The sequence below is a fragment of the Leuresthes tenuis genome, unplaced genomic scaffold, assembly GCF_036924035.1.
Source record: "Leuresthes tenuis unplaced genomic scaffold, fLeuTen1.0.hap1 SCAF_11, whole genome shotgun sequence".
Classification (NCBI taxonomy): domain Eukaryota; kingdom Metazoa; phylum Chordata; class Actinopteri; order Atheriniformes; family Atherinopsidae; genus Leuresthes; species Leuresthes tenuis.
This window is the reverse complement of record NW_027325365.1, coordinates 24,402,337-24,414,909: the sequence shown is the minus strand read 5'-3', so window position 1 is coordinate 24,414,909 and position 12,573 is coordinate 24,402,337. Positions and strand designations below refer to the sequence as shown.

Genomic DNA, 12,573 nt, shown 5'->3' with positions numbered 1-12,573 from the left:
TGTGACAGAAGTGGGGCGAATATCAAACCTGTCTGATAGATATTAAAGTCCTGATGATTTATTTTTATAACGAATCCCATGGTTTCTTTGCATGGGAATTTGAGGGAAAAAAAAGTAGTAACCATCCCTCTTTCTGGGAGTGAGATGAGAACATTTATGCTAATTTCATAATTCTGCGTAAACAGGATCATATTAGAATACTAACACTCTCTCTGTGACTTTATACCTCTAAGAACACTGCAATAATCTGCTGGTAGTTTACTGGAGTTGTCCCAGAACAGCTGGAGGAAAATCACAGATGCAGCATTTGCCAGTTTCACCCCAAAGCTGTGGAACATCAGAGAATCCAGCTCACTAATATCTACGTTTTTTGTTTTTTAAAACTCAAAATATATCTCTTCTTAGCCTTTAATAAGCAAAGAATACCCTGATTCATGTCTCCGTGTTTATATTTTCAACTCCAGCATTGTGCATTACCGTGGAGTAATGTAGAGTTTTGAAACTCTAAAAAAGGTGGAAGTATGAATGAAACGTGTCGTGTTGAGCCTAATTCCTTTTCAAACAGTTCATCGTTTATTCCCTCTGCTGTTTACAGATCATTACATCATTACAGTTCATTTAACTGTTCTGTGTCCAAAACGGAACTTGAAAGCACGTGTGTTATTTGCTCTCTGAGCAGGACGAGCAGCGATGAGGAAACCTTTGCTCTGGAGATCCTGCCAGACGTCCTGGAGAAACATTATGGATACAAACTGTTCATACCAGACAGAGATTTAATACCCAGCAGCAGTGAGTATCATTCCATTTATCAACCTCTTCCTCTGCTCCTCCCATGTGCACACACACACACAGACACACACGCAGAAGCAATGTATTCCCTCTCTATAGGTCGCTCTAATCCCCAGTACCCAGAATTCATCAATCCGTCAGAATAAATAAAAATGTATGTGGACCTTCATCAACACACCTACTGCCATGAGAATTTATCCATGTCAGATGGCAGGTGCACATCATGCACCTTGACAACACACCTACAATGTTACGAACATCAAAATGTAGCCTCATGTTTTCTCTTTCAAATGCTGACGCATAGTCTGTGTCTCACTTTTCTGCCTTTTTATACTGCGTTATACCCACAGATGGCCACGCATTCTGTACAGAATGACGTTACAGAGGTTACATAGCTGTTACTTCTGTATCCATCAATATGTACACGAGTGTAGGCACACTGTGTTTCCATCTTTCTGTGGCCCTTTATTTTTCTTCATGCCAATAATGTGAGGGTGCTTTCAGACAGTGAGTAAGTGCCCTCTTCAGACCTTCCATTGTTTCCAGTGTAAACAGAGGGCTCACTGGGCTTCATGATGGCTCAGTTTCTTCAGCTTGCAGCGACGACAGCCAACTCCAGTGTTGGAAACGGTGAAAGATGTGGACGTACTCACTCTTCACCAGCAGGGGGCAGAGGGAATGAAGACCAATTAAATGATGGCAACGTCAGCATTAAACTCTCATCATCCCTTTCAGGATTTATGATGCTTGGTTCAGTAAAACCGGCTCAATGATATCTCATATCATGTGTTTTATTGCCCATGTCCTCTCAGACTCGCCTCTTCCCTTTTGTTTGTACAACTCCAGTTTTGAAATAGTTCTGTTTTAATTAACATTTTGCACAGCCACACCCAACTTTTTGGGAACTGGGGTTGTATAAAGGAGGGGATCAAAGAAGCTGCAGTGCAGAGATTTGACTACCTGCACGGTAAAGAAGTTATAGACTAATCAGCTCGCTTTTTTCAGCCCTTATATTTCTCTCAGTAGTTGATAAAAGTCAAATACTGAGAATAAAGTAAATATTGGGCTTTCATTAACCAGGTGGCATGATATATGACTGCAGATGAGGGCTACTCTGCTAATCTGTTTCTCACAACAGGCGTACAAGGTAGAATAACAGTTTTATTGTATGTCAGGTGTTATTATTAAAACTACTTTCTGAGATATTGCACATGTAAATGCTGTCCAGTTGTGTGCAAAACAGCAATGCAACGCGCTGAATTTCCCTAAAGTTAAATCAATAAGCTTGTTGTATTGTCACAGTGAGAATGAAATGTAATCCAATACACTCTGACAGAAATTGGTAGAGTCAGCCATCTCATTGTGATCTGTAGCAGAGCGATGAGAACGATCATTTCGTGATCAAAAACCGATGGTTAGATTCAAAGGTATGACGAGATGAGAATGCTTTTCATCGTCCTTTTGGCATTTTTCCCCCTGACAGTCAGCACAGACAATAGGGAGAACAATGGCTGAGAGAGATGACTCTGGCATGCAGCAGAGCTCCTTCGCATCAGTCGATAATTAAACTACAGTTTGAAGCCGACAAGATATTCTTATCTTTGATTAAAACATATCTGTTGATTTGGTGTTACAAATCAGTCTGGGATTATTTTGACATAGTATAACATACTGTAGGTGATAATGATCCTCAAAGAAATGTGTGTGTTACAAGTTAGTTCAGCTGAAGTATAAAATGTGCCAACATCACACCTCTCGTCATCTTGGAAAAAAAAAAAGCAACTATGATATAAAAATACAGTCGCAAAAGTCACTGTGTAATTTGGCCGGAAGGAACAAATGAATGTGTTTCCTCTGCATTGTTTAACATTTATCTTAAAATATACAAATGCATTCATTTGAGTTTCATAATGAATAGCCATGCTCTACATAGCCTGCTGCCGGCTAAACTTATTCCCCTTCCAACATGCCGGATTGCTCCGAAAACAAATGAAAGAGTCATAGTTCTCCCAAAGTGAGGTTTCATCTCTTTGCCCTGAAAACATCCTGAAAACAAATGTCCACTGTGCACACGTACACACACAATTCTAAGCTACCTACCTGTTTCTTATAAAGTCTACATGTATGAAGATAGAGTTGTCTTTGTACTGTTTTCCATAGCCACTGGTAGAGCAGCACGGCGATGCGACCTTAAACACAGCATTTAATTATCCACTCCACTTAGCCCAACAAAATGAGCAAGAGAGCATGGAATAAATAACAGGAGGAGAAAGAGGAAGGGACAGGGTCACTGGTTTGTGTTATTTTATTAATCGATTAACATAATCCTTGCAAATAGAGAGCATAAAGAGGAAGTGAAGGGCACGTGGAGGGTGAAGAGGAGAAAAAATAAAAAGAACAATGAAAAGGCAAAGCAGAGATGAAAAAACTGAATTTGGGGATGTTCTGTACTATTTGTGCCTCTCAAATTGAGCGTGAAATTGCAATGTGTTGTCGAAGAGTCTCTGTCATTAATTTAGTTAGCTAGTGAGGAGACGGTGAGGGAATCTGTTGTTCACAGAACTCATAGTTTTCAGAGAGAAATAATGAGCAATATCATTGCCGTGTGTCACAAAACAACATTGAGAACATTGCAAACAAATAATTGGAAATGGGTCATCAAAGGAAGACGTGGTTTCACCAAGCTTGACACCAAGGTCATATCTCTACTGACACAGACAGCAGCTGCACCTCAGATTTGCTCACTTTTCACTTCTTTTCACCTGCCCTTTCTTCTCCACACATTTAAGGAAAAGTAAACTGATGGTGTGTCTGACCACCTCTGATGTCTCTTTAAAAGACGTTTTCCTGTGCGGTGTCAGAGCCAAGCCACTCAGCTTTAAACTCAGTCAGTCAGTGCAATCATTTATATACAGAACTGCTCCATCAACATACACAAAGGATATTTACTGTAATGTCAAACTCAATTTTGGCTATTTCTTCTTAACATTGTAGTTCTCTGTGTATTGTAACAATAAATAGAAATCTGTCTATCATCAATTTTTTGGAAGCAAATGCAAGTGGGCTACATCATTTGCCTTTTTTTGCTAACTCTGCAAGAATCAGATAGAGGATCGACATCTCCCATATATGTACAATACATGACATGATTTAGCTTGGTACTCATTTGGTCTTTCAGGAATTTAGGCTGGTAAGACAGCAGGCGGTTAACCCACCCTACCATTAGAAGCAGGGAAAAAAACTCTAACATCTCTAAAGGTAAAAAAAAACATGCCTGCTAGCAAGTTGAATAAAGAGTATTAAAGAGGGTATCCTGGACTGTTTGACTTAAGACTTAGAAACATTTTGATCTACTGTTGAACCACAGTGAGATGAAAGGAATAATATTTGCATATCTCTACATCACAGACAGAGAGAGTTTATGCTAGTTTATGTAATTAGTTTATATGCTAATGGTGTTCCATTTAGCTTAGAAGTCCAAATTTGTTGCTAGAAATGGCGTCACACCCAAGTTGACTGTGTTCTGAGGAAAACCAGCAGGATTTATTCAATTTTGTACCTAATGACCACATTGATATTATTAGCAATGCAAGTGCATTAACACCGCAGTGATGTGTTCACTGATATGTGCATGGCAGCCATGTTGGATTTTGAGGTTTGAGCCTCTGACTTTCTGGGTCAGAAATCTCACAACATGGATTGTTCCAGTTTGTCATATTTACACTCGGACCTCAGAAATTCAGAGTTCTAGTGAAGCTCACCATTGTATTCTGCAAATCCAGAGGCTCTATGTGCCCTGAGTTCTTTGTTGTGCCCCATTGTGCAAACCTGTGGTAAAAGAAACACTGAAGTACCTCTTTAAGGATGTGAACAAATTTATCCTCAAATGAGCACATGATTGGAAAACAAGTATACCTGGTCCTAACAAGTTAACAACCTGCTAATAACCACACTTAATTCTTCTCATTAATCTGACTGACTTTTGCTCTTCATATCTTTCACTGTGTCCCCATGTCTGTCTCCATTAGCCTACATTGAGGACTTGGCACGTAGCGTGGAGCAGAGCAGACGTCTGATCATAGTTTTGACCCCAGAGTTTGTAGCCAAAAGAGGATGGAGCATCTTCCAGATTGAGACACGCCTCCACTCCATGCTGGTTACTGGCGAGATCAAGGTAGGATTAAGGCGATAGATAAGACGTACAGAAGTTTTAAGAGGAAGCTTGAGTTCCAACACTTGTTCTGGGTTTGTAACATTATCCCGTTTCAACGTGTCTTTATTTACCACTTTGTATCTGCGCGTGCAGGTGATCATGATAGAGTGTGCAGACCTGAGGAATGTCATCAACTATCAAGAAGTGGAAGCACTTAAACATACGATCAAGGTAGACAGAATATACCCTCTGAGGAAAGAAAGAAGATTATTTGAAAAGTGACTTAAGCTGTTACACACACAAAAAAAATGTCTCTGTTTTCTTCTCTCCCCTCTTAAGGTTTTATCCATCATCAAGTGGAAGGGTCCTAAGAGCAATGAGCTGTCTTCTAAGTTTTGGAAGCAGGTGGTCTATGAGATGCCTGCTAAACGCAGAGAGACGCTGTCCAGACGTCAGGTATAATGCTATTGACAAGAATGCCGGATTCGTTTTTTCATACACAAAAAGAAAGTACACCCTCTTTCAATTCTAAGGTTTTACACAACATAAAATCACCTGGTCCTTACCAGGTCTTAAAATGAGGTATATACCGCCTCAGATAAACAACAACAAATGTCCTATTACACTGTGTCATTAGATATTTCACAGAAATTCTGCCAAAATGCAGATGCAGTGTGTGAAAAACCCCATGATTTAGTAGCTTAAAGAACCACCTTCAACAGCAGTAACCTGAAGTGATTATTTTCCAAGGGATGTTATTAGTCTCTCGTTTCAGCCCACTCTTCTTTACAACTTTGCATCAGTTCATTGAGTTCTGCAGACATGCACAACTCCCTTAAGGTCCGGCCACAGCATTTCAATCAGGTTGAGGTCTGAACTTTGACTGGGTCATGGTAACACCTTGATTATTTTCTTTTTCAGTAGATTTGCTGCTGTGTTTGGGATCATTGTCCTGTTGATGACCCAGTTTCAGACAAGCTGCATCTGTCAGACAGATGGCCTCACATGTGACTCTATAATACTTTGGTATACAGAGGAGTTCATGGAGGACTCAATGACTGCAAGGTGTCCAGGTCCTGTGGCTGCAGAACAAGCCCAGATCATCAGCCCTCCACCACTGTGCTTGTGTGCTGATATGCTGTGTTTGATTTTGATTTCAATTCGAATTGTACTTTAATGAACTTTAACATTTCAAAATGCTAATTGAGGCCTGTAGATGTCTTTTCTCACCTGAATGCTCCAGCCCAGCAAACAGACAAAACTCCTGCTTTTATAGATGTGCTATCTCTTACTGATGATCAGTTGATCAAGTGACTTTTGTAACTTACCCTCTTAATTATTCTGGAAGCACTAAGGGTGGTGTTAGTTTTTCACACACTGCTGCTGCATTTTGGCTTACTTTTTGTTAAATAGATAATGAAATGGGTTAGGGTTAGAGTTGGGGTATTAGGGTTAGTGTAATATGTGTTGCAGCTCATCCGAGACCGAATTGACCTCATTGTAAGACCTGGTAATTGAACCTGGTAAAAGAACTGATGTTCTAGTACACCATACAAATGAAACAGAGTGCACTTTCTTTTTCATATGTGTATCAGTCCATATTTGACATGCATACAGTAGCCATAGAAAGAAAGACACAGCTACCAATTAATGCCAGGAATTCAACTGTTAAAAGAGAAGAAATATTTGGGTCAGGATCGCATTAATTTGCTCATGTGTTCATGTATATTCACTTCAACCTTTATACTCTACTCATGTAGAAATTAGGGTGTATCACACAGAATTAGATTGTTTGACAAATACTGAAGAGAAAAAAACACTGTATGTCTTGTAGCTTAGAAAAACACAGTGCTATGGAGATCCTCTCTCCCCTGAAGTGCATACATTCACCACAGCCAGGTGGCCTTTGAAATGTCTGCAAAATATAGGTCATGTACATGATTACCATGCATGAACACCTCAGGTGACATCATCTAGATGTCTTTAACTAAAGAAATATCACTGAGGCAAGTTTAGGAGCTCAGTCAAACTTTAATGTCAGCATTTACTCCCTTAGTTTTGGATCGTTAGGCCAGCAGAGGACAGCGTCAGACAAACGTACAGTTGCACAAACACCTTGATGAAAAGCAGCACGAAATCCAGGGCTTTCTGAATTTAAATGGACAGATGTTGATGTCTGATAGGCAACAGTTCTCATGCTTGAAAAGCCTAATAAGAACCAAAGAAGCCAGGTGCCATTTCAGTTTATGGGCCAAAGAGCACACCTTTAAGCTTTTTTGAAAAGTTGCAGAAGAATGCTGATGAATTTAAGCAATCCATCATACCGTGGAACAAACACCGAACGGCAAGTAGTGTTTGTTTAGACCCCTCACTGCCGCCACGTTCTTCAAAACATTGTATAGACTGTCCGAGTCTGTGACTTTGCTTTACCAGCCCTTGTTCATTTGAAAATGATCAGCTTAAAGAAACAGAAGGAATTTATACCAAAGCTACACCCCTGATTTGTGTCATGTGCCCCACACTGTTTGTTTATTCTGTTCACATACCACGCTCTTAACAAGCTCAGTCAGTACAGGGTGTTCCATAAGACTCGTGACAAGTTTTGTACCTCACGTGTAATGTATTTTGGAACTAACTTTAGGAAGCTTAGTTTTCTGATAAGGAAATGCTGCAAATAGAAAAATTCAACATTGGAGATTTTTTTAACAGTGGATGCTTAACCTGCCTCTGACTTCCCATGTTATGTGCCTGTGGTAGCTTCAAGGACTCTCTCTAAACCTATACCCTCTTTTGAATGTAATATTAATTTTGTAATTACATACATCAAGACAATCCAGTGCTTTTATTAGGGACTATTTTTAGTTGTGGATGAATACGCATTTGAAGAAGTGGGATACTGATTTTGCTGTGAAATAAACTTCAGTGCCTGTAATTATTGATACTGCTTGCCTATGTCACCCAGTGCAGAAGGTAATAACTGTACTGTGTAATTCAAACATTAGGATTGAATCATAATGTGGAAGACTTCAAGGATTTTATAAAGTCTTTATGATATGTCTGTGTTTCTGTTGTTCACAGGTCATGGACTCTGGTGAACAGGGCCTCTTTGGTGACCTGCAGACCACTGTCTCCACTATTGCTATGACAACCACCTCTGCCTCACTAGCGCCCCCTAATGAGAGTCGTCATGGACATCATCAGGTCAGTGAATGCAGGATCTTTTTACTTTAAAGTGATGTCATCCTTCAGAGACGTGCTGCCTGTGTAAGCAGAGGGGTCTGGTAGCGACGATGGGCCACAAGTGATCTTCATCATGCGTCATTAACCAAGGGAGGAGTGCACAGTCATGCAAACACACACACACACACTGATTGGACTTGCAGCTGATTGGTCTTGGTCTTGAAAGCTTATATAAACTTTTGTTGTTGGTCTTATTAGATGTGTGTGTTGACTCCTGTGGAATTGCACTGTTTGTTGTTGTTTGTTTTTTTGAGTGTGTGTGAGTGTGTGCTGTAAAGGAAGTGAAGCCGCAGGCTCGTGAATTTTGAACACTTTACAGTTTGTATTTTTCCGCAGTTCATCCAGGAACTAAAGGAACTCTGAAAATCTCTTCAGAGTATCAGCATGAGGAAGTTATCATGTTTAGTTGCTTTATGAAAAAAAAACACCAGCTGAAAGTCGTGTTTTTTTTTATCTACAGGTTGCCTTGGCAACTGAGATTCCCGACTACAACCAGATGACCTTGCCACTAGGAGGGGGTCACTCTGCTACAGCAGCCCAAATGCGGCACTTCTGCCGCAGCTACGAGTTCCAGCTTCCCCCACAGCCCTCCTCCATGTCGCCTCCTCTCCCACCTCCTTCCACGGTGCAGTTCTCCACTCTGGGCCCTGGGGGGCGCCATGTCTACTGCAACATCCCTATGACTCTACTGAACGGACAGGTGGGAGAAAGGACTCTGCATCTTATGATTTTGTTGTTCCTTTTTTGTCTCTGACATCCAGACTTCTGCACAGTGTACCCTTCTTCTTACATTTCTGTACTCTTTTTTTGTTTGCATGTGCTCGGAGTTTAAACTGAATGACAATAAAGGCCCTCTTTTCTCCCCAGGGGTTCAGAGCAGTTCACTGGGGAACAAGAGGTCTGTTTGGATAAAAGAGAATATGGAAAGAAAATATCTGTATATTATCCAGCCTGAAACATGCATTTATTCTAACCAACTGGGAAATAATAAGGATACGTAGCATTGTGCTCATATATAAGACCTGGCACACCATAGGCATGCAATAGTACATGTATAATGGATACTGTAAAATGAAGACCTTGTTTTCTTTATTTCACTTCTAGCTGTAGATTTTTGCTTGTAGTTCCACTGTGATAATTCCTGTGATGCTTTTTGTTTCCCAGGTGACTCAGAGCAGTACACTTGGGAAGAAGCCAGACCTCCACCTGAACAGCACCTTCGTACCGCTCACCAGCAGAGAACTAAGCTCTGACATCTGGTAGACGGCCTGCTCAGCTAGGACTGGAATACAGACCGGTTTACAGACAGCTTTGGATAGATTGGTTGTTTTACCACTTTTTTCTTGGGGGGGAGGGGGTTTGTGGACTCTGTACAGACTTGGCGTTGGACTGGTTTTCAAAGAAGACTGCCGGCGGACTGCTTTTGAGCCACCTCATGCCATGCTGCGAACAAATAACCTCTTATAGAGTGGATGAGGCTCGGCTATAATCTTGTTGGGTATGCTGGCCCCAGACCCCATACAGACAGATTCAGAATACGACAACGGTTGCATTCTGGTTTGGGGCCGGTTACTGACCACTGAAGGGAAAGCCACTGAACAACTCTTGTCATGGTCATACTGGTAGAGAAGTTCTCGAAAGGTCATCGTGAACAGATGCATGGATTAAAGAGTTTTGAGGGAAGAATGAACACGTCCTGGACACCTAAGCAATGAGTATCTGCAGACACTGGGCCTCTTCTGTTTGTCCAACAAGCTGCCAAGTTGCACCTCAGAGCACAAAAAAAGTATCTCGTAATGGCAGTTTGCTCTCGCACCAGCTGTTAAGAAATCTAGACGATATTTCAGCTGTTAAATTACACGGAGGCATCAACATAATGTCAGTGCCAGTTGATCTTTTACTTACTGTTGGTGAGCTCTGAGAATATCAACCCACCTGTTGACTAGTGACTTATAAGGCCCGAAGAGGGAGACATCAAGCAATGATTTTGGTATACCAGACACCTTAAAACAACTAGTCAACCTCTTGAATTTACTGCTCTATAGCTACAGTAGCTACCTGGTTTTGCCCTTAGAAGCTCAACTGGTTGACTTCCAAAAGTTTTTCCGCAAGATGAACAAGATTAAGTACAAAATGATAGCAAAGCACAGTTAGGCGGGAACTGGTTGGACACACGAGCTGACTGACTATTTCAACTATACAGAGTCTGAGCTCATCACCTCGTGCAGCAGTAAACTGCAAGTAGACAACTTATAGAAGCAAACCGGCCCAGAGATCAACCTGTACCACCAGGCTAAAAGCATAAGGGACTTGGCTTTTTTCTATTTGCATGACCACCCATTTAGATAAAAAAGATAAATAAATGAATAAAAAAAAAGATAATCAAATAAACATAGATAAAAGAGTAAATGACACAACCATTTGTTGCAGCCTCTTTTCATATGGACCCTAGTGAACACCTTATGTTGATACCGCATATTTGTTTTCTGTCTGGCCATGATGTGATGATAAAATTGATAAAGGGAAAAATGGAGGTGTCCCTCCTAAAACATCTTTATTATTTAATTTGCCATGTTTTATTTAAGAGTTTTATCCTAATAGAGTTGACAAGCAATTTTTATCAGGATTTGTTTTGACTGTCGGTTTGTTACAATAATCTCTGTACAGCTTCCATTACTTATGTATAGACCTAAACACAGCAGTGACTTGTTCCCTCCAGTTTCTGTTAATGCCCACATTAAGTCTATGTGTTCCAGAGCCTTCTCTGCTTTTGTTCTGCTCCTCTTTTCATTGATGGACGGACAGATGGACGTCCCTGCTCACGGACTGAGCGCCACCAGTCAGCCAAAGGGGGGGCTTCACTGCAGAAACAGCTGTGGTCCGAGCTGAATCAGAATACATTCTTCTTTGTGAGCTTTAAAAGAAATAGATGACCATAATATTTAAGCAAAGTGGATAATGTTTTTGAATTTACACAAGAGGTACTGTCATTGTCTTATTAGAACCAATGAATTCTGGGTATTTGAGATTGTTTGATACAATAATTAACTATATGAGTTGTTATATTCGATGGCAATATACAGTATAGTGGTTGTCTTTTTCATTTCTGCTAATTCTTTGACTATTCTTTGGATATATTGGTTGAAATAATTTAACTGAGAGCAAATAAAGACGCATTAGTTGTTTGATACATTTTGGATGCCTCTTGTTTGAAGCATTTCGCTGTTTCCTCTTTCTGCTACTTCCCCCAGATAATTTATTTTCTTTTCATGTTTCTTGCTTATCCTGTTTTTCTTCAAGCTATCTTCTTCACACAGCCTGCTGCTTCCCCCCAATCCACCTTCTCTGCCCACTTCTTCTACCTCCAGCCTTTTAGATTTTCTAATAATTTGCTGGTCTTTTTGATGGCACTAATCAGAGGCTTCAAAAGGTCAAAAGTCCAACAGAAAAGACTTGCACAACAATTAAACTAAGCAGTGACTAATATATTTCTTGAAAAAGAACCATGACATTACAGTTAACCTCGAAAGTGAATGGTGGGGAATTAAGTCAACATTACAGTAAGGCAAGGCAAGGCAAGGCAAGTTTATTTGTATAGCACAATTCAACAACAAGGTGATTCAAAGTGCTTTACAGAGACATTAAAACAGAAGAAATAAAAAGCATGATTTAAAATTTAAACAAAAGAAGGAAATAATAACAATAGATAAAATCAGAAAAAATTATATATATGAAAGATAAAATCAATAGTTAAAACATGATTCCGTTTTGAAACTCAAGCTTATTCAAATGCAGCTGAAAATAGGTGTGTCTTCAACCTGGACTTAAATACACTGAGTGTTTCAGCTGATCTGAGGCTTTCTGGGACTTTGTTCCAGACATGTGGAGCATAGAAGCTGAATGCAGCTTCTCCATGTCTGGTTTTGACTCTGGGAACTGATAAAAAACCGGATCCAGATGACCTGAGGGGTCTGGAAGGTTCATAGTGGGTCAGGAGGTCACTGATGTATTTTGGTCCTTGACCATTCAGAGCTTTATAGACCAGCATCAGAACTTTAATGTCTATCCTCTGATGGACAGGCAGCCAGTGTAAAGACTTCAGAGCTGGACTGATGTGCTCCACTTTTTTGGTCTTAGTGAGGACTCGAGCAGCTGAGTTCTGGATGAGCTGCAGTTGTCTAACTGACTTTTTAGATAGACCTGTAAAGATGCTATTACAATAATCAAGCCTACTAAAGATGAATGCATGGACTAGTTTTTCCAGGTCCTGCTGAGACATCAGATCTTTTAGCCTTGATATATTCTTAAGGTGATAGTAGGCTGACTTTGTTATTGCCTTAATGTGTTTGTCAAAATTTAGATTTCTGGCCTGGTTGGTAGTTTTTAGATTT

At 40.3% G+C, this 12,573-nt stretch overlaps 1 protein-coding gene across 2 annotated transcripts in view; it reads left to right on the top strand.

The window, feature by feature from the left end:
- The window catches only part of il1rapl2 (interleukin 1 receptor accessory protein-like 2), a 421,604-nt gene extending 410,267 nt beyond the window's left edge, over positions 1 to 11,337 (top strand). Inside the window, exons 12-19 of one of the 2 annotated variants that reach the window (XM_072396230.1) lie at positions 680 to 789; positions 4,818 to 4,963; positions 5,096 to 5,173; positions 5,282 to 5,398; positions 8,021 to 8,143; positions 8,643 to 8,882; positions 9,050 to 9,080; positions 9,347 to 11,337. In XM_072396230.1, coding sequence (XP_072252331.1) covers positions 680 to 789; positions 4,818 to 4,963; positions 5,096 to 5,173; positions 5,282 to 5,398; positions 8,021 to 8,143; positions 8,643 to 8,882; positions 9,050 to 9,080; positions 9,347 to 9,435 — 934 coding nt within the window. In that variant the 3' untranslated portion in view covers positions 9,436 to 11,337. The remainder of the gene's footprint in view (positions 1 to 679; positions 790 to 4,817; positions 4,964 to 5,095; positions 5,174 to 5,281; positions 5,399 to 8,020; positions 8,144 to 8,642; positions 8,883 to 9,049; positions 9,081 to 9,346) is intronic. The other variant, XM_072396229.1, reaches the window with a different exon arrangement.
- The last annotated feature ends 1,236 nt before the right edge of the window (positions 11,338 to 12,573 follow it).